Here is a 20,542-nt window from a genome sequence, read left to right as displayed (position 1 = left end):
CAATATCTGCAGATACCCTGTAAAATATAATACAAATTACAATGGCCCTGCAAACTATATGATAATATTAAAAAAAAAACAATCAAAATGGATACAGAAATTAAAAACCGCCTTTTGCGGTAACTTTGAGCATGTTTTTTTTTGTAGACATAAAAATTTATCTAGTAAACGAAAAAAATTACTTACAAGAAAACCCCACATAGTACCGCCGCTGTTATTCGAAGCATGGTTTAAAAAGAAATAGAAGTTAGAATTTCTAGCTAGTCGTGATTGACAGGTTTCGTTTATTATGTAAATTAAACCTGACATTTAATCTAAATACATGTTTCTTTTCCCTTGTAACAGCTTTTTTGTTGGAATTGACCAAGAATTGAGTAATGCCTTTTATGAATTGTTAATTTAACATTAATCTATAAATTTTATATTCGTGGTACTTGTTTTTTCCGAATTAAAAAATAACGTTCTTTAATATAAACGGTAAATAAATGTTTTTATTTTTAAACGACAGTTATTTTGCATAGTAAAGTTTCCATGGAAAATTAAAACCAAAGTTGTATTTGTATAATTTATTACGTAAACCATTGTATACAATATAAAAGTAAAAATATCCCCAACAATTAAAAATTACATAATATTAACCACCCAACATACAAAATATAAATATCGCATTAAACAATAAAGAGATTACAACTAGTCATTCATAAAAAATACAATATTATCATTCAAAAAATATGGTTAAAATATAGGTATTTATTTATTTATTTATTCATTTTTCATATTTTGTACAGCAGTCACTGAGTTGCCCTATTATTGCACCTTAATTCATTTTTTTTCACCTATATGTAGTAACCACATTTTAAAACCAGTCTTTAAAATTTCCTAATTAACTTTCTAAAATACCATGGAAGTCAAGTTAAGTATTTCTCTTCATAATATTTTGATTATGAAATGGCAATGATTTTATTAGTAAAAGGTGAATATAGTTTACCTAATTGCGTTCCGGGACACATCGAAATGTGGCTAATTAGCCAGAATTTACTTCAGTTGTCTCTTTTTCGCTCACGATAATTGAATCATGCTATCTTATTCACTCTAAATAAATTTAATAACTGCGTGCAAATAAATGATTTATGATAATTTTGTCGTCTAATTGTGTGTATAGTGCTCTTATGAAGATCAAATGTAGTTGGTAACCTATATACACCTTTTACTTATATTATTTTAAGTTAGTAACTTATTATAACTTAGAAGTAACATAATTGTGCCAGAACACGACGTCCTTCCACCACTCCGGTCGCGTCATGGAGCCGGGGAATGTCATCACTTTGTCTTGTATGTGTTTATATGCCTGCCAAAATATTATATTAGTTGTTCACGTATAACGGCATAATCAATATATTTTTGAAGTGAAACTTCTTTATCGGGGTTGGAAAAAAATTTAGTATAACATTTTTTTTGTTACGCGTGACATTTCTCCGTTACGCGCCATCTTTTTCTTATCCCTACCACGCGTGATTCGACGTATTTATATGTAAAGTTGCATATAGTAAATTATTTTTTGAAAAATAAGGTCATAAAGAAGTTTCACTTCTTACGTGTGTACACTAGTACACGCACACATTTTTTTCAGTGGAATTTGTCAACATAAATTACAAAAAAACTTTGAAAAGATTCAAAATCCTAGGAATACAGCATATCAATTAATTATAACGAGCTATACCCTCCGGTTTACCAATATTAATTTGATTAAAAGAAAGTACTATAGGACTTATTTTCTTCCGCTCGCAATATTTTTCATATCTTTAACGCGAAAGTTGGTATGATTGTATGTTTGTTACTCTTTCACGCAAACACTAATGAACGAATTTTGAGGACACTCGTTAGTGGTATACCAACACAAAATCTATAAAAATGCTTTCTTATGAACAACTAGTAGATAATTAGATAATAGAATACCTGTCCATCAGCCATGCCCAGTACGGAGTTCAGACACCAGTCAGGCGGAGCCAGGGTATCTGCTAGGCTCACAGCTTGTGTGCTTAATTTCCCACATAGCTGTAGAACACCCTCACGGATTTGCAGCCCTTGGTCGTGGGTGAAGTAGCCACCCTAAGGGTTGGAAAAATAGTTGGAATTAATTCTTTTTAACGGATTTTAAAACGCGTTTTATAACTACATTATATTATTTCATTCCACGTTTTTATAACTGTATTATGAGTGTGGTCACGGATGGCCGTAAGGTAGACGTTGCCCCGGTATGGCAAAAGAACGCGGGTTCGAATCCCGCCACTTGATCGATTTTTTTTATTTTTTTTATTTTTTCATTTACAAAGCATTTGAATGATATTTAAATGCTGTAAAAACGTAACAAGTTTATAAAATTTACTAAATATACCCAAAAGCTAAGTGATCATAAATAATAAGAATCATTGATTAAAAAAAACAGCCAAATGTAGCACTCACAATATACAAAGTCGCCAGATGTTTCTCCAATAAGAAAGCTCCATACAAGGAGACCAGATCGAGCAGAACTGTCCTGCACGCCTCGTCGGGGAACTCTTTCGCCGTCTTGTAGAAGTGGTTTATTATGAAGTTCTGCAAAAATATATAGTAATGATAGACATAACTTTTGATTTAATATTTTAGTGGATGAATAGTTGTCATTATTGTTATCACTATTTCCTGTCAAATCATGCTAGCTGTCGAATACTATAAATTGCCGCGTTCCTTTGTCTCGTGGCGCATTCGTACGAATGCGCCGAAAAAATTCCTATGGGCTCGGACGTTGTTTATACGACGTTCGACCCAACTACCCTCACTTTACTAATAGTAGTTGACTTGCTGCGTTTTGTTATCAACTACCTACATCAATTAGGTAGCTGGGTAGAATCGCAGTACATTCTTATTAACTAATATTTAACCCGGCCTCGCGTGTAATTTCTTATAGTAAGTTAATTTTCTAAGTCAATGGTTTCGACGTTAAAGGAAGTGTGTCGTTATAACGATGGATTTAAAGGAACCGGCCCTAAAATTTATGTATTTTTTACAACAACAATTTAAACACGGGATGCAATTCTTTCTATAATATAATATTCTAAAATGCAGTTCCGTTAAGAACTAACAATACAAATAGAAGTTATTTATCAAGTGTCTTTGTAGGGAACTAGTTTGTCTTGGGCCCTGGCCACTCCAGAATAAAAACCACAGGAGTTCAAAATAATTCTGAATCGGTAGAAAATACTTAAAAATATAGCTGTCATTATTTAGTACGTGTTATAATTAACTAGCGGTTTCCCGCGGTTTCACCCGCATTGCTCCGCTCCTGTTGGTCTTAGCGTGATGATATACAGGGTGTTATCGTTAAGTGTGCACAAGCGATTATTACGTAACTATTGCAGATATCAAAAAACTTTAAACTGATATCGAAAGCACTTAGCCTAATAAGTAAAATGGCCATAATAAATTTTTAAAAATAAAACGTGAAACGCGCCTTCTTTCGGTGTTAGACAGCGCCTTCCTCGGGCTATCTAACACAAAAGAATTTTTCAAATCGGACCAGTAGTTCCCGAGATTAGCGCGTTTAAACAAACAAACTCTTCAGTTTTATAATATTCGTATAGATATGAACATAAAAAACTGTTTTATTTTACCTCTCCATAAACACACGACAAAGCTACAGCATTGTACGACTGCGACTCGTTCTTAGCCTGCACGTTGTTTTTCCCCTCTTGTTTCAACTTCTGCACTTTGTCGTATGTCATCTTGAGCGTGTACGCAGTGAGCCATTTGTACATTTGCGTTATATCTGTAAAAAATAGTGCAATTTATAAAAAGAGCATTTGTGCAGAGCATACGTGTCAGAAGTGAAACTTCTTTGGCTAATTTCACAGATACCAAAATTACCGCCTTACTCCATAAGGTGACGGTATTGCAATGAAATTGTACTCTCAACGCTCCTTAAGATGTTTCACTTATAAAATACTCACATATATTTTGTAAATCTATAACACTTGAAAAAATTATGAATGAAAAATTAATAACCTCAACATTTTCAGTGGTGACCTCTATTATAAGACACTAGCTTACCGCCCGCGGCTTCGCCCGCTTTGACTAAAACCTAATAAATAATATACTAAAACCTTCCTCTTGAATCACACTATCTATTTAAAAAAACCCTTCAAAATCCGTTGCGTAGTTTGAAAGATTTAAGCATACAAAGGGACATAGGGACAAAGAAAGTGACTTTGTTTTATACTATGTAGTGATATATGATGAAATAAGAAATTTTAATAGACAGTTTAATTTTGTTTCAAAGATAATCATAATATGAAACTTTGGGGATAAATCTATACTAATATTATAAAGAGGAAAGGTTTGTAATTATGTATGTATGTATGGTTTTCACGCATAAACTATTGGATCGATTTCAAAAATTCTTTCACCATAAGAAAGCTGCATCTTCACTTAGCAACATAGGCTAGGTTTTATCCAGGAAATCCCACGGGAACGGGAACTATGCGGGCTTTTCTTTGAAAACGCGGGCGAAGCCGCAGGCGGAAAGCTAGTAATTAATAATTGTTTTTGAGCAGTACATTAAAAGGTCATCATTTTAATACATTTCACTCACTATACGGATCCATGAGCTCCTCCACCTTCCACCAGGGACAGCTCTTAGCCAGTGTATCATCAGCACCAACCAGGAACTCCAAGGATCCAAGTGGACCATCAGCTCCAGTGAGCAACTTCCTCCGAGGCCACACCCCGAGCAGCCAGTTGCTGGTCTGCTGCAGCAGCAGGCTGTTCTCACCCTCGTACGTGCAATTGGCATCGTTATCGTTGCGTATGTCGCCTATACCTGCCGCTGGGATTTAAAGGTAAATGTTAATAATAAAATGATCTTCTTTTGCGGATTGCTAAAAAGAGATCCCACTTCACTTTATATAAATAAAAACGTATATTCAAATGTAGGAGCTTTTACTAAATCAGGCACACTTCTCGAACTCTATATTTTCTCTTGTATCGGCTTTTCGGTGATATTTCAAAAGAAAAAAAAAATAATCTGTTCTAAGTATAATATTTTACAGCATATTCAAACGCAAAATGATGTCGATAAAAACATTTCAGGTAGTTCGAGAAGCGTTCCTGATTTAGTAAAAGCTCATTATCACACTGTTTGTATGCATTTCCTGAGAACATTTACTATGGTAATGTTTATTTTTTTTACACAATATGAAAGTAGACATTTCAATGAACAAAAGGCTCCTCAAGTTTTTGAAAAAAGCTGATATTTTGATGGGTGACTTTTCGATTGAAAATTAGGTTGTTTTTTTGGTATTAATTCAAAATAAGGCGCAAAAATAAATATTTTCAATCAAAAAAATTACAGTGTATTTGGGACATAATAAAGTCAGTTTCCACCAAATTTCGTAGAAAAAAAAATTTGAAGTAGGTAAAAATAAAAAACCAAACACATGGTTTTTTAGAATTTTTCTCCTAAATTTTGAGGTTATGTGAAAAAATTGTAAATACAAAAGTTGTAGATCTTTTTAGTTTTTATTACCTACAACTTTGCTATTGAACGTTTTTCCGTAGGACTTTTATTTTGTTGGAAATCGAGAGAAACCATTTTTTTCTCTTAATAGCTTCCCCCTCCCACATCCCGAACTCGGATTGACCGTAATTTATTTTTCCTTTTATTTTCATCATATTCCCCTCCTTTTCTAATGGGTTTCATCCGACTGCGATTTTTTTTGTCTTTTTATTATTTTTAAAGGCTTCTACCCCAGTCTATAAAATAAAAACATACAGTTTTTATTTTCTAGTGTTTGATTTTACGCGAGTATTATACATTTAGAAATTAAAGACTTTTTAACGGATTTTAAACGCGATTTATTCATAATATTATTTTCCCGACGTTTCGAACACTTTACAGCGAGCGTGGTAATCCGATAAAAAGTCTTTAATTTCTAATTATTTTTATTTCACTTTTCTTTTAAGCATATTTATTTACCTTTCAAATACCCATGTCCCCCGCACGCCTCCCTACAGTTCTGTATCGCGTCACGCGCTAGCCAACCACAGAGCGGCTTAACAGCTGACGATAGTGCGTGCATCTCTATACCTTGATTCGCTGCGTTTTCTAATTTACCTGTAATTTTTTAAATGTATGAGAAAATTTTAAAGAATCCATACTAATATTATATATACGAAAGTAACTCTGTCTGTCTGTCTGTTACTCAATCACACCTTAACTACTGAACCAATTTTCATGAAATTTGGTATGGATATATTTTGATACTATTGACATAGGGTACTTTTTATCCCGGGATATGACGCAATCCCGGAAATCCCACGGGAACGAGAACTTTGCGGGTTTTTCTTTGACTGCGCGTGCGAAGCCGCGGGTGGAAAGCTAGTAGAAAATAAAAACTGTTCACTAGGCGGGATTCGTACCCACGTCTTTCACCTTATCGAATTTCACAGCTATCGATTTCTTCTACCGAAACAATTTAGATCGATAAATCTTTTCTTTAAAATTTTCTCATTTATAAAGCATTGGAATGCTTAAAATTAAAATTGATATGTTTTTTTTTTTTTTGGTGACTATCTATCGATTGGCTGAGGACTGAGAGTATTTTGTAGAATTTTATAGTATAGGAAGCATATCTAAAAAGTAAAAAGTAAAGTAAAAATATTCGACATTGTATTCTCCTTGTCGATAAATTTTAAACAGATAATATGGCGATAATACAGTGTGAATATGATATCCTAGATACTATTTACTCATAAACTTGATTCATAAAGAAAAAATTAAATCGAGAAAAAAAATACATTTTTTTCTGATGTAGCCACGTTTACTAACACTGGAAAATTTAGTTCTCACACTTACATATTTTTTTCTTTATAAGTATGTTTAAAAAAATCTACTTAATATAACATGGCTCTTTATTATCTGTATTTATATTTAAAAATAAAAAAAAACTTACCCATTAAGTTATCAATGGTAATATTGACGTGTGTTAGGCTAAACCAGGAACAGAAGACACGGAACGCGTATGCTGCTGCAAGGTAAGGTAATAGACGGATTTGCTGTAACAATATTGATAATGTTTTAATATATATCTCTTGATCCTCTTGAATCACTCTATCTATTAAAAAAACCGCATCAAAATCCGTTGTGTAGTTTTAAAGATTTAAGCATACAAAGGGACATAGGGACAGAGAAAGCGACTTTGTTTTATACTATGTAGTGATTTATTGTTTTGACCGTTTCGAATATACCCTCTGGTCATTTTATACTTTGTATTTATCGGAAGTAAAAACGGAGTCAGGTGTAACACTTAGTTATCCTAATATTATAAATGCGAAAGTTTGTGAGAATGGATGTTTGTTATTCTTTCAAGTAAAAACTACTGAACCGATTTGAATTAAATTTTGTATGTAAGCTGAAGACCCAGAACAAGACAGGCTACTTTTTAACCCGGAAATCCCATAGGAAACTAGTTATGCGGTTTTTTTTTTAAAAAAGGGGGGCGAAGTCGTGAGCAAAAATATAGTTAACAATATTAGTTTCTCAATTACCTGCTGCTGATATTCCAACACAGGAGTTTCATCTGCGCCATTTTCGGCGCCAAATTGTTTTCTCACTGCCGAGTATCTAATGGCGATCACTATGGCTTTCACGAGGTAGTGTGTCGTTATAGAAGTAATGTGCACTCTACCGCCTGGAAATAAAGCTCATTTTTTATTGGCAAATATTGAAGTAGTCGTTTTTAGTATTAACTGTTTTTAATGGAAAATTATTAATAGAATTATGTATTCTGTTGTGACAAAATGTATAAATAATTCATAATCAATGAATATTTTTGTTCATTGTACCTATTTCATCGTTTAATTCCATGGAGATTAAAGAAATATTCTTAACACAAAGTCAATCATTTTATAGCAGTATTTACGTCATAATAATTGGTTAGATTTAACCTTAAATAATTACAGTTCCCTTGCTACAAGGCTACAACGTTGTTTTGATTCAATGTTTAAGCCAATTACTATTATAATGTAAAACATTTTTGAAGTGATAAACTTCTTTAGCGGCGTTGAGCACTTTTTCTGTAATGGGTATAAAATCTTAAACTCGCGTCAGGACACGTGACCTGATCGAAAAAGCGTAAGACGGATGGAGAGTAGACAGCTATCCCCTCTCTACTACGCGCGTTTTCACTTCTGCCGGCACTCCCGGAGTGCAACCCGGTTTATGTAGGTCTTAGGGTGATAGTTTTTTTTTTTATGTCAGAGCAAGCAAAGGAGCAGGTGGGCCACCTGATGTTAAGTGGTCACCACCGCCCATAAACACTTGTAACACAAGGAGTGTTACAGGTGCTTTGCCGGCCTTTAATGGACAAATACGCTCTTTTCTTGAAGGCCCCAATGTCGTAGTTGTTCGGGAACACCGCAGGTGGCAGATAGTTTTGAACTTTTGACTTTGATCGATAAATATATAGAATCACATAGAATCTCTTATAGCAAGTAAATAAATAAATCTATTCTATACATATAATAAATCTGTGGAAGGGTCAATTCTGTACATTGAAAATATTGAAAAAATAAATACCAGGGGGTGTTACTGGATCGACACCAAACCCAAATATGTGATTAAATAAATTTTTGTCTGTCTGTCTGTCTTTCTGTCTGTCTGTCTGTATGTGAAGGCATCACGTAAAAACTAACGGTTCGTTTTCGATGAAACTTGGTATAATTATACCTTATTATCCTGGGCATAAAATAGGATACTTTTTATCCCGGAAAAATACGAGAAAAAAAATAAATCTTAATTTTTCCGCGCGGACGGAGTCGCGGGCGGAAGCTAGTAAATAATAAATAGTAAATAAATGAATTTTAAGCTAAAGACCAAGGTCAAGATTTTGTATGCGATCGTTAACCCAATTAATTAACAATTTAAAACCATACCAACAATTCAAATTCAACTCTCTTTTGTGGTTCGCTCATTGTATAAATATTCTATGGACTCTAAATTTTAAACGTTTTTTGTTTAATCTTTACAAATATCGATACAGTATCAAGGATAATAAAAATTAATTACAACAGACAAAAAAGATAAAACCTATTAATTAAATTTAAAGATAAGTGAACTAATAAATCGATATCTTAATGAGATAGAGAAGAATTCGTAAATTCTTCAAAAATAAGTAAAAAATTGCTGGATCAACTACAAAATATTTTTCAAGTTTGGATAAATGTATACTTCACTACATAGTATAAAACAAAGTCGCTTTCTCTGTCCCTATGTCCCTTTGTATGCTTAAATCTTTAAAACTACGCAACGGATTTTGATGCGGTTTTTTTTAATAGATAGAGTGATTCAAGAGGAAGGTTTTAATTTATTAGGTTTTAGACAAAGCAGGCTAAGCCACGGGCGATAAGCTAGTATTATATAAAGTATCTGACAAAAAAGGGAATTCCTATAAACAATTTAAACCATAATATTCACATACCAGATAAAATTCCCAGGGCTGCTCCAAATCTCTTGTTAGGGTCTCTGAAAGGTGTCTGGTAGACTCCCTTGTCATCTACTCCGCCATGCTTGTCTAACGCTAGGTCTTTTGGAATCCGGTACTTGTTGAACATTACAAAACTGAAATAAAATTAATTATTGAGGGTAGTTGAATAAAATATCTGATTTTATTAGAAATCTGTAAGAGAAACCATCTGCAGAGCCTATTGAAAATTTCCACTCTGCATAAATCTTCTATATAATAAAAATGAATCGCCAAATGTGTTGCTAAGCCTAAAATAAATAGTCCTTGAAGTACGAGAATGGTTCATATGGTGAGAAAACGTAAATTTGTGCACGAACGAAGCCGGGACAGACTGCTAGTATTAGAATAAACTAGTAAACTTAGGAAATACTATTGCAATGATTTCTACTCTTTACTTGGATATTTTTTTTGTATGTATAAATGCAATCTGTTCAAGAACATTCAGCACTTGGTTATATAATAAAGGTACTAGGATAATAAAGGTGCAAATTTGTGAGAATGGATGGATGTTTGTTATTCTTTCATGTCGATCCTTATTATCGGATAATTTAGTATTTTTACAAGGGTACTACGCGAACGAAGCCACGCGCTCAAGATAGTAAGTATACATAATATGCAATAAGTAAAAAAAATATGTAAATCAACTTAACATAAAAACAAAATATTTGCATTATACTACTAACATAATGTTTATGTGTTGCACTTGGACCTTCGGCCTTCGACTTTTGCTTGCAATACTAAAGATCATAAATCACCTATGTTTAGGTACTTAGGTATGTATATTTTGTTACTTGTTTATACATCAACAGACATCCATACTATCCATACTAATATTATAAATGCGAAAGTAACTCTGTCTGTCTGTTACTCAATCACGCTTTTACTACTCAACCCATTTGCATGAAATTTGGTATAGAGATATTTTGATACCTGAGAAAGGACATAGGCTACTTTTTACCCCGGGACATAGGATAGGTTAATGTACGAAGACTGTACAGGTTATATCCCGGAAATCCCACGGGAACGGGAACTATGCGGGTTTTTCTTTGACAGCGCGGACGAAGCCGCGGGTGGAAAGCTAGTCAACTATAAGTCTATCATTATTGACATATACATAATATATTATAAAGGATTTTTCGCTCGTTTGCAACTAATAATCCCCAAAACTACTAATTGTACTACATAAAGATGTAGGTACAAAAGTATTGTCTACATCACTCAGAAAACATATTTTTTGTTCGTGAGGTTTTAGTCGGTAAGATCCCAATATAACCCATAGCTCTGCGCAGCGTGAAATGTATCTTTATGCAAGATTTCCCTACAAAAATGAAAAAAGGGGAAGCTACTTAAATATAAAGGTGAAAAACCTTACCCATTATCCACCCCATTGAGGCCGATCTTTTCTCCAATATCACCCACAGTGACCCCCGCAAAGGGCTTCAAAGTCTTAGGGTCCCGTAGCGGCACGATGAACGAGTGCAGGCCGTGATTCGTGCCATTGGATATCAGCATTGCGTACACGATCGCGTGAGTTGCGCATTTCCCTGCAGTATTTAATTAACATTAATACATTAAAAAAATCAATTAAAAATACCTGTAATGATGTTCAATTAGTAAACATATATTATGTAGGATAAAGTTTGTAAGACTGTGTGGAGTTTTTTCGTCACAAAAATGAACTGATCGATGTATGTGGTTCAGAGATAGAAAATATTTTGGAAAATAGGTTTATACCACGGGCGTGGGAGTGTACACTGAAACACTTTGATAAGATAGACCCAGTTTTATGTTAAGCGTTTGATATTTTAAATTGGAAATCGATCTTAGCTAGGTATATTGTAGAAATATTAAAGTGATATTATGGCATAATAAAAAAAAAATAAAAAAAAAAAAAAAAAAAAAAATATCTTTATTGAGTACAAAAATTAATACAGTCCAATTACAGTGTGGCTCTGTCTTCCTAGCTAGGAAAATCCTGTGTTAAGGAAGACAGTTCCTTCCCAGAGAACATGTTCAGTACAAAACAAAGATTACATTAAAAAAAAAACAGAGAAAGTAGAAAAAAAAACATATAATAAATACAGCTGCGCGTTTACAATTTTTTTACAAGTATAGTGTGTGAGTTTGTTAGTGTGAGTGTGTGTGTGTGTGTTTGTTAATGTGTGTGCTTGTGCATGTGAGTGTTGTGTGTTTGTGCATGTTATATTATTGACATCTATCCATTATTAATTATGAGCTGCTCTATTTCATCATAGTCATAATTGTCAAGCCATTTAATGACCGCTTTTTTAAATAAACTGTTATTTAAATTCCTAACTTTCTGGGTCCTACTTATAATATTGTAAAACTTAGGGGCAGCAAAATGAAAAAATCTTTTAGCAAACCTACTATTAGTACGCGGCATAGGGAATCGGTCTCTTCTTTTATTAACACTCAGTGAGGCTGGAACTGTCTGTGTATGGTATCGTCGTAGGATTTCCTTTAAATATATTTTCCGTACGCTTAATAAGTTTGAATCCTTAAATAGCTTTGTAGTGGGATATCTGAATGGTAATTTTAGTGCTACTTTAATAATTGCCCTCTGAACTCGTTCGACATGAATAAGGTGGGACTTAGCCATGCCTCCCCATGCACATATGCAATAGTTTAAGAGGCTTTCTATTAGTGCCTTGTATGTTAGTAAAACGGTATTTTTATTTACTACTGCTCTTAGATTTTTAAATATATAGATCATCCTTCGTAATCGCGTTACTAGATAAGAGGCCTGAACATCCCATTTTAAGTGACTGTCTACCTGTATACCTAAGTATTTGGTGTGCTCGACTCGAAGTAGTTTCTCGCAATTGCAAGTGGTCTGCAATCTGGGAATCCTATTGCATGGGAAGGTATGAATTTTTATTTCAAAATCAGGTGAAGGAGAGAGAGTTTTACTCTTAGAAAAGCAGATATAAGTAGTTTTTTTAGTATTTAAAGATAGTAAATTATCCTCAAGCCATGTTGTCACGGAAGCGAGCCCTCTCTCCACAATCTGTCTGAGCTTGAGCCAATCTTTATCATAGAACAAGATAACAGTATCATCCGCGAAAGTAACAATATCTGCGTTATTTATTTTTAACTCACATAAGGGATTGATATAAATTAAAAACAGGATAGGAGCTATAGTACTGCCTTGCGGAGTACCATAAGAACATGTAGAATGATTACTCATCGATCCCTCTACTTTGACACATTGGACTCTATCACTTAGATAATCCTGAAACCACTTTAAGACATTGCCACGCACTCCTATGTTCTGGAGTTTACACAAAAGAATAGGTATGCTCACTGTATCGAATGCCTTTTGAAGGTCAAGGAAAATACCTAAACATTTATTGCCTCGGTCCAGGTTATGTGTGATACAGTGAGTGAGTTTGAGGATAGCGTCTTGGGTCGAGAGTTTACTACGAAATCCAAACTGATTTTTAGAAATAATGTTATTGGCATCTAGAAATTTTATCAATCGGGTTGAAACCACTTTTTCTAGTATCTTAGAGATACTAGATAAAAGGGAAATTGGCCGGTAATTACATGGTAGGGTCTTTTCTCCTGATTTATATATCGGAACAACAACTGCTTTCTTTAAAATTTTGGGGAATTGGCCCGTGCTTATGCTTAAGTTACAAAGGTAGCTAATAGGTTCAGAAAGAATATCAACATGGTTATATAACACAGATGAGCTTATACCGTCTAGGCCTGCCGAAGCACTTTTCTTCATTGAGATAATTATATTAGCAATTTCTTTAGCGTCAGTGGGAATTAAAGCCATGGAATTAATCGGTCCATTAACCTTTTGAACGCCAATGACATCTATAGATGTCATGCGCAATCGTGCCCTGTGCGCCAACGACACCTATACATGCCAAGAAACAGATCATAGATAAATACAAAATAAACATATTAAACCTTTACTTTTACGTGTTTTATTTATACAGTTTATGAACTGAATCCCCAGTTATTACATAATTGTACACAGTAAACAAAATTGCCAAGTAGTTATTCAAATATTTGATGACAAAAAATAACTTAATTAATGGCTAAAAAAGCATGTTCTCTCGCGCCAATGACATGTATACGTGCCTACTAGTGATGTAGTGTAATATTCAAGTAACTTCATTAAAATTTCAGCGAAATTACTCTAATTCGCTTAATTTTTGTAATAACTACAAAAAAAATATATAAGCTTAGTCACTGAGAAAAAAGGTAAATACTACATTCTTTGGTATAATACCATATTGTCTATATTGTGGATATTGTTGATTTGAATATTTTCCTTTTCGCCAATCATGCGCATCCCTAGCACAGTATCGATATGCAATCCCTTCTGCGCCATTGACATGAATAGATGTCGGACTGGTGACGTCGTAAGCGCGTGCCGTGTTGTTAAGTGCGGAAAGTTGTAAAAATATTTTATCGAGTAGATATCTACCAATATTATAATCAAATAAGTACAAGGCTATTAATGAGCATAATAATTAATTAATTATATACAATTGTTGATTTTTTATTATTTTTTATTTTATCGTCACAAACACAATGTATGCGTTCTAGCATAATATTTATTGTCCATGTAATGATAAAAATTCGCTTAGACCCAAAATGTATAAATATCTCTAAAAATCTGTAGGTACTTGAAATCTGATGATGATGATGAAGAAGTCTAATCAGTGCCTTTATTAGAATATTCTTATGATACAAATTGTCGCTATGTCATATCAAAATATGGTAATTGACCTAAATAGGTACCTACATATAATTAGTATTTGTAATAACTCAAGTATTAAACTAAATGATTGGAAAATAAATATGTAGTTTTAATGCAATTCCCTTTATTTAAAGGTAATAGTTGTTTTGATATTTACAAATAAACACTCCACAATAATACCTATAGTTCATATAAACTTAATAAATAAACTCGATAAGTTATAATAATATACAGCTACACATCCCTAATCAGAAGCGAGAGATTATAAAAAAAAGGATGGTTGCCCGCGCCATTGGCATGTATACATGCCAATGGGGCGTTACTGATAGAGAATAGTGCTGTAACTTGCTGCAATTTTATATGTATTTTTGTATCTCAAAAGGTTGATTTTTTTTGTTGATAGTTGCTATAAATGTGGTCTTAAGTTTTTACAGTAGGAGATGAGGTTAAATAAATATTATTTTTGTGTTATAAGCTGTTTATTCAAATATTCAGACGTGAATTATTATGTTTATCGATAACATTTTGGACTCCCTACTATTTTCAAGGTTATCTCATTGAATTTGTGGCTTGGCGTGGAGGGCACGGCGATGCGTTTTTGCTCTGGCGGTCAAAAGGTTAAAATGTGTAGCTTTAGTAGAGAGATCCGCGACAGTTTTATTGATTGTAGTTAAGATATTGTTAGCCAAATTTGATCCCACATTCGTGAAATATTCATTAACGGAGTCTAATGATTCTGTGTGCGTATTTTTTAAATTCAACAGGTCAATAGCTGAATTGTTACATCGTTTTAGATTACATAATTCTTTGATAGTTTCCCATGTACCTTTGATATTTTTTGCGTTAAGTTTAAATTTATTTTGGAAGTAGAGTTCTTTCTGTGATTTAATAATGTTATTGCATGTATTTCTGTACTTTGTATAGCGGTTTCTAAGTACTATATCGTTCGGTGTCTTGTTAGATTTTTTGTGTAGTACGTCCCTTTTCCGAATTGATCTATATGTAAAACTAATACTAAACTGATAATAATATGTAAAACTTTGGTATTTTCTTAATCTCTTTAAATAAGTTTAATTGATGATTTCATGCATATATTTAACCAATAGCTAGCCGTTACAGTACGAAAATGAAACACAAAAATTAATAACTTTAACGTTAGCAGACATTAGAAGGGACTTAAGCGACTTTAAACAAGTTTTTATACGAATAACGCTAGGTATACAATTATTATTCACAAAAACATGCTTACAGCATTTAATAACCATTATTTATGATTTTAATATTAGACTTTGTTCATAACTTGGCATAACGCAGTACTGACCTTTGTGGTGTGATTGTACACATAATGATGAATGTACATAAATTAAAATAATTCATGCAATTGTTAGTTACCAGTCGCCGTTCACAATAATATTACATAATTTTGAGGTAAAAAAGGATGTATGTTTTTAAGGAACAAGGCCAAGGAACATCCATCAACCGACTTCAAAAAAGAAGGTTATCTATGTTATTGTTAACTAAATTTAATAGGTTTTCCTTTGAAATAATACTTAATTAACACACAGGAACATACAGGATGTATGTTCACCTACTAATTTTTCTGTAACAATCGATTGGTGAGTATAAATTTTTTATTAGTCGACATTTAGTTCAATAAAAGACACATCCTTTTTATACGAAACTAGCGGTCCGCCCCGGCTTCGCCCGTGGTACATATTAACGTTTTCTCTACATAAGAACCATCCTCGTACTTCAAGGAATATAATAAAAAAAGAATTATCGAAATCGGTTCAGCCGTTCTCGAGTTATGGAATTACAACGAAAAGTGGCATTGATTTTTATATATCCCATTGACCACCGAGCGCCCCGATCGGGGCACGACAACAATAGATTTCTATTGTGTCTGAGATTCTAGGGATTGATGGAATATTAGATTGGCGTGTATTAACGTAATTTTTATTGCAAACTAGCTTCCGCCCGCGACTCCGTCCGCGCGGATGTCGGTCTTCGCGTGGATGGTTTATTTCTCCATTTTGAGACCTCTGACAATAACATCTTATAAATATCTATTGGATCCAATTCCCAAATACGGTTAGGCCTATAATAATACGCAACGTGTGTTCGCGGTTCTACGGAACAACGTCTATGGATAAAACTGAAAAATTAAGATTAATTTTTTTCTACGTATTTTTCCACGACAAAAAGTATCCTATTTTACGCCCAGGATAGTAAGGTATAATTATACCAAGTTTCATCGAAATCGAACCGCTAGTTTTCACGTGATGCCTTCACATACAGACAGACAGACAGACAGACAGACAGACAAAAATTTTTTTAATCACATATTTGGGTTTGGTATCGATCCAGTAACACCCCCTGGTATTTATTTTTTCAATATTTTCAATGTACAGAATTGACCCTCCTACAGATTTATTATATGTATAGATTAATAAATACAGGGTTAGTTTTCAATGACCAGCCAAAATTTAAAATTAAGATCTAGATATTAAACCAAAGGTACATTTGAAACATTATTGTCGAATAAATAAAATAAAAATAATAACATTCATTTGAAAATGTCTTAAAAATTTCCTAAATCGTAAACACCGCCAGAATCAATGCACTTGTGTGCATGCGCGCATCGCCAAATTTATGTGTGTGCTAACTTCTACCTATCTAGGTTTTTGAACTGAATTGTGCTTTTGTAATGTCCACACGTTCGCTTTTAGTGGCGGACAGGAATGAAATCTAATTAAAAAAAACGTTTTTTTTTTCATTAGATCTAAAATGTTATCGATTCTGAACCATTTCTGAAAATTTGGCCGGTCATTGAAAACTAACCCTGTATATCAACCATTAACAATAGTTTTGTATTTGCATTATGACAAGGCATTATTTTTATTAACAATATTACTTACCATAAATATGTTTGTACCAAGTATAAGTATGTAAATTAGGTAAGTAAACTATTTGTTGTAATTTTTTTCTTTTAAATATTGTTTATTATAGTTACAAAATGTATTACTTATGTAAATGACAAATGAAAGCTTATTAGGAGGATTCATAAATTACTGTCTTTCTAACAATAATGTACTTATGTGTATGAAATAAATAAAAATAATTCTGAGTTACATAAACTATTCCTAAATCCCTCATACTACATGTTTTTATTCATTCCAGGTTCTTTATTCCCTCTTTGTACTTTTGTGCTAGAAGCTAGACTATATAAGTATACTAGCTTTCCGCCCGCGGCTTCGCCCGCGTTTTCAGAGAAAACCCCGCATAGTTCCCTTTCCCGTGGGATTTCCGGGATAAAACCTATCCTATCTCTCAAGTTGGATCAAACTGCACAATATGGTATGCGAATTTTATTATAATCGGTTAAGTGGTTTAGGAGTCCATTGAGGACAAACATTGTGACACGAGATTTATATATTATATTAAGATTAAGATAAGATAAAGACCTTATTAAAATCCATAAATATATAACACCACTCACCCATACATCCCACCCAGAACTTCGCAGCTTCAAAGTCAGGTGTATGCAGTATAAACTCTTTCGTCTCCGGACAATAAGTGGCAGTCGTTCTCATTCCCTTGGCATTAGAACCATGCGACACTTCTGTTAAGGCGAAGCATCCACCGATCCTTGCCTTCTCTATATCCTCTATAAATCTATAGTGATGTGGTCTCCCGCTCCCTTGTATCGTGTTCGAGAACATTCGAAACGTGAGAGAGACCTTTACAGCAAACGAACTGTCGAACATGAACATCGCTTCCGATTCTGCTTGGAATATTCTTGGTTCTTCGGCTACCTAGAAGTTTTGGTATAATGACTTTATTCTGACCAAGAAAACACATTTACTTACAGTAGAATTTATAGTTATAACTAACTTGCATTATTATTTTTATGAAATTGTATAAAATAAAATACAGATGTGGGTAGTTAAATAAATAATTCTGGTAATAATGTAGGTTGCATACATATTTTGTCGCGGAAGAATTCCAAACAATACCCGCGGCCCCATCGTTAAAGCCGTTCGATGGAACACAGTGGGGTTTTAGTCGGTAAGAATCCAAGCTGTGGGTTATCCACAGCTTCTTCCCTGGGGGCCGTGGGTATTTTTGGAAGATTTTATTTGTGTTGTACAAACATATTTGTAATGTCAGCATATGCATGTATAAATATTAAAAACGTTTTTTATGATTTTATTCAATCATATATTCATACATAATAATAATTTTAGTTCATATTTGAAACAATATGGGTCATAACACTATCACATTGTAGAAATATATTAAGTATATCATTCAATAATATAAAATTAACTATAGGATGGATTTTAAAGCATAATAACAAGTTATATCTTTAGATTAATAATTGCGATATGAATCTTATATAAAGATATATGAATGACTTTCAAGAGGTCAGCTGTTGTTGAACCTATTTATGTAAAAAAAAGTATTAGAAAATACCTTATCCAAAGTTGCAAATTGCTCATTGTAGTAGGCGTACATTCTCTTAACAGCCAAATGTCTCTGCTCATCCATAGACAGATGTGTATCAGAATGTTGGAATAGGGGATGATTGCGCATAAAGTTCCAGATGTCATGCTAAAACAAATTTTAATGCTATGTAGTTAGAATCTAAATTTGAAGTTCCACTTAACGGTACTTTAAACATTTATTTAGAATGATGATGAAATTTAAATTTTAATATAATTTTATCACAATGTTTTATATAAAAAAGCATTTTCGAATAGCTCATTTAAATAAATAACTGTTATGTTGTATATAAAGATTATTTATGTTAATTTTGACCTACACTTACAAGTTATAAATATGTACAAGTATTTGTGTCCATGAACTTGTATAATTACTAATAAAAATGTATGCCTGAGGAACCTATTTAGTATTTTCCTTTTTAGAATTAATTATTTAATGTCTAATAAAAAATAAAAGCACACCTTTCAGAGGTGAAACTTCTTTGGCAAGATTCCAAAATAGTCACCTACTCCATTACGTGACGGTCTTGTCATGACGCAACCTCAAAATTTTACTCTCAACTGCCTAATGTAGTTTCACTTCAAAATATTTTTATGAAATATCAAAACTAGAAAAAGATATTTTCCAGGTTAATTTTTATTTTATTTTTGTTTAAATAATATATCATACTTTTATGTGTTTGTGGGTTATATAGGTATAATTCCATTAATTTGGTAACTGTGTGAGGCCAATGATTTAAAACAACTGTTTGTTAAATGGTCAATGATTAAATATCATATTTTTCAAATACACATTATACATATTATATACATATAAATAGGTATATTATATTATACTAGTTGCCGTTTTCAAACACAAAAATCATACAATAAAATCACTTATAAATATTAATTCGTAGATTCAGGTGAATACATATGGACGATACATTGATAAAACCATACATGTTATCAACATAATAATAATAAAGACACGGTATCTGTGCAGAAATAGATACAATATCTTCATAAACAAGTAACAAAGAGATAAACATAATAGTTTATTATCATTTGATTTAGATACAAAAATTTGTATCAAAATATTGTTCATGTTCTGGAAATTCATGTGTGGATGTCACACATGAAAATTGTGAGGAAAAAATAAACATAGTTTAATATTAAAACATCAACACCTAACATCAAAGTAATATCTTATTATAAAAATTATAGATAACAAAGTAAAAATATATTGTGTACTTAGCTACAAGTTACAAATATGTAATTATTTATAAAGTGATTTAATATCTGTAGTTACTAGTTAGAGAACTATTTGCTAACTTACTTTTATTTTAATGGTTGCTAAATTGTCGTAAACCAGTTTCATTCGGCGCCAATTGAACGATGCTTTTTTTCTATAGCTGTCTAAGGGCCCGCTGGGTAAATCCGGAAAATATTTAACCAACTCATCATCATCAAGAAGCTTACTCGACCGCATCATAATTCTATTTGTAGCACTAATCACTTAGAATAACAGTATTCGCAATAAATTTCACTTATGCTATTAAATAATAGGAGAAAGTAGTTATTGATTTATTATTTTATCCTTATCACTTGGAGCACGGCCGCTCACAGCACTAACATGACGATTATAAAGTTTATAGCGTATTGTAGAATGTAGATAAAACAGCGTAAACTATTAGACTTTTCACTTTAGATTAATTAATTTTGTTAACTTTTGTACTTGTGTCTTGTACCTTTGGTCT

At 32.8% G+C, this 20,542-nt stretch overlaps 1 protein-coding gene across 1 annotated transcript; it reads right to left on the bottom strand.

Annotated features, from left to right (window-relative positions):
- Positions 1-1,048: 1,048 nt before the first annotated feature.
- LOC123691114 (peroxisomal acyl-coenzyme A oxidase 3) lies at positions 1,049-20,454 on the bottom strand. The gene is made up of 13 exons (XM_045635353.1): positions 20,122-20,454; positions 18,775-18,912; positions 17,798-18,113; positions 10,930-11,101; positions 9,513-9,652; positions 7,582-7,724; positions 6,987-7,089; positions 6,011-6,148; positions 4,628-4,861; positions 3,651-3,805; positions 2,464-2,595; positions 1,957-2,109; positions 1,049-1,348 (listed from the first exon to the last, which is right to left on the bottom strand). The coding sequence occupies exons 1-13, from the start codon at positions 20,275-20,277 to the stop codon at positions 1,238-1,240; spliced, it is 2,091 nt and encodes a 696-aa protein (XP_045491309.1). The 5' UTR covers positions 20,278-20,454; the 3' UTR covers positions 1,049-1,237.
- Between the last annotated feature and the right edge of the window lie 88 nt (positions 20,455-20,542).

This window comes from Colias croceus, chromosome 4, assembly GCF_905220415.1.
Source record: "Colias croceus chromosome 4, ilColCroc2.1".
In the NCBI taxonomy this organism is placed as follows: domain Eukaryota; kingdom Metazoa; phylum Arthropoda; class Insecta; order Lepidoptera; family Pieridae; genus Colias; species Colias croceus.
The sequence above is the reverse complement of the archived record's forward strand: the minus strand, read 5'-3'. Positions and strand labels throughout refer to the sequence as shown.

Bases quoted from the DNA above. Each gene is read 5' to 3' on its own strand.
- LOC123691114 (XM_045635353.1), bottom strand. From the start codon at position 20,277: ATGATGCGGTCGAGTAAGCTTCTTGATGATGATGAGTTGGTTAAATAT. The intron at 3,806-4,627 runs GTGAGTGAAATG...TATTTTTTACAG, and splicing joins GGAGCTCATGGATCCGTATA to ATATAACGCAAATGTACAAA. The intron at 2,110-2,463 runs GTGAGTGCTACA...TCCAACCCTTAG, and splicing joins ATCTGGCGACTTTGTATATT to GGTGGCTACTTCACCCACGA.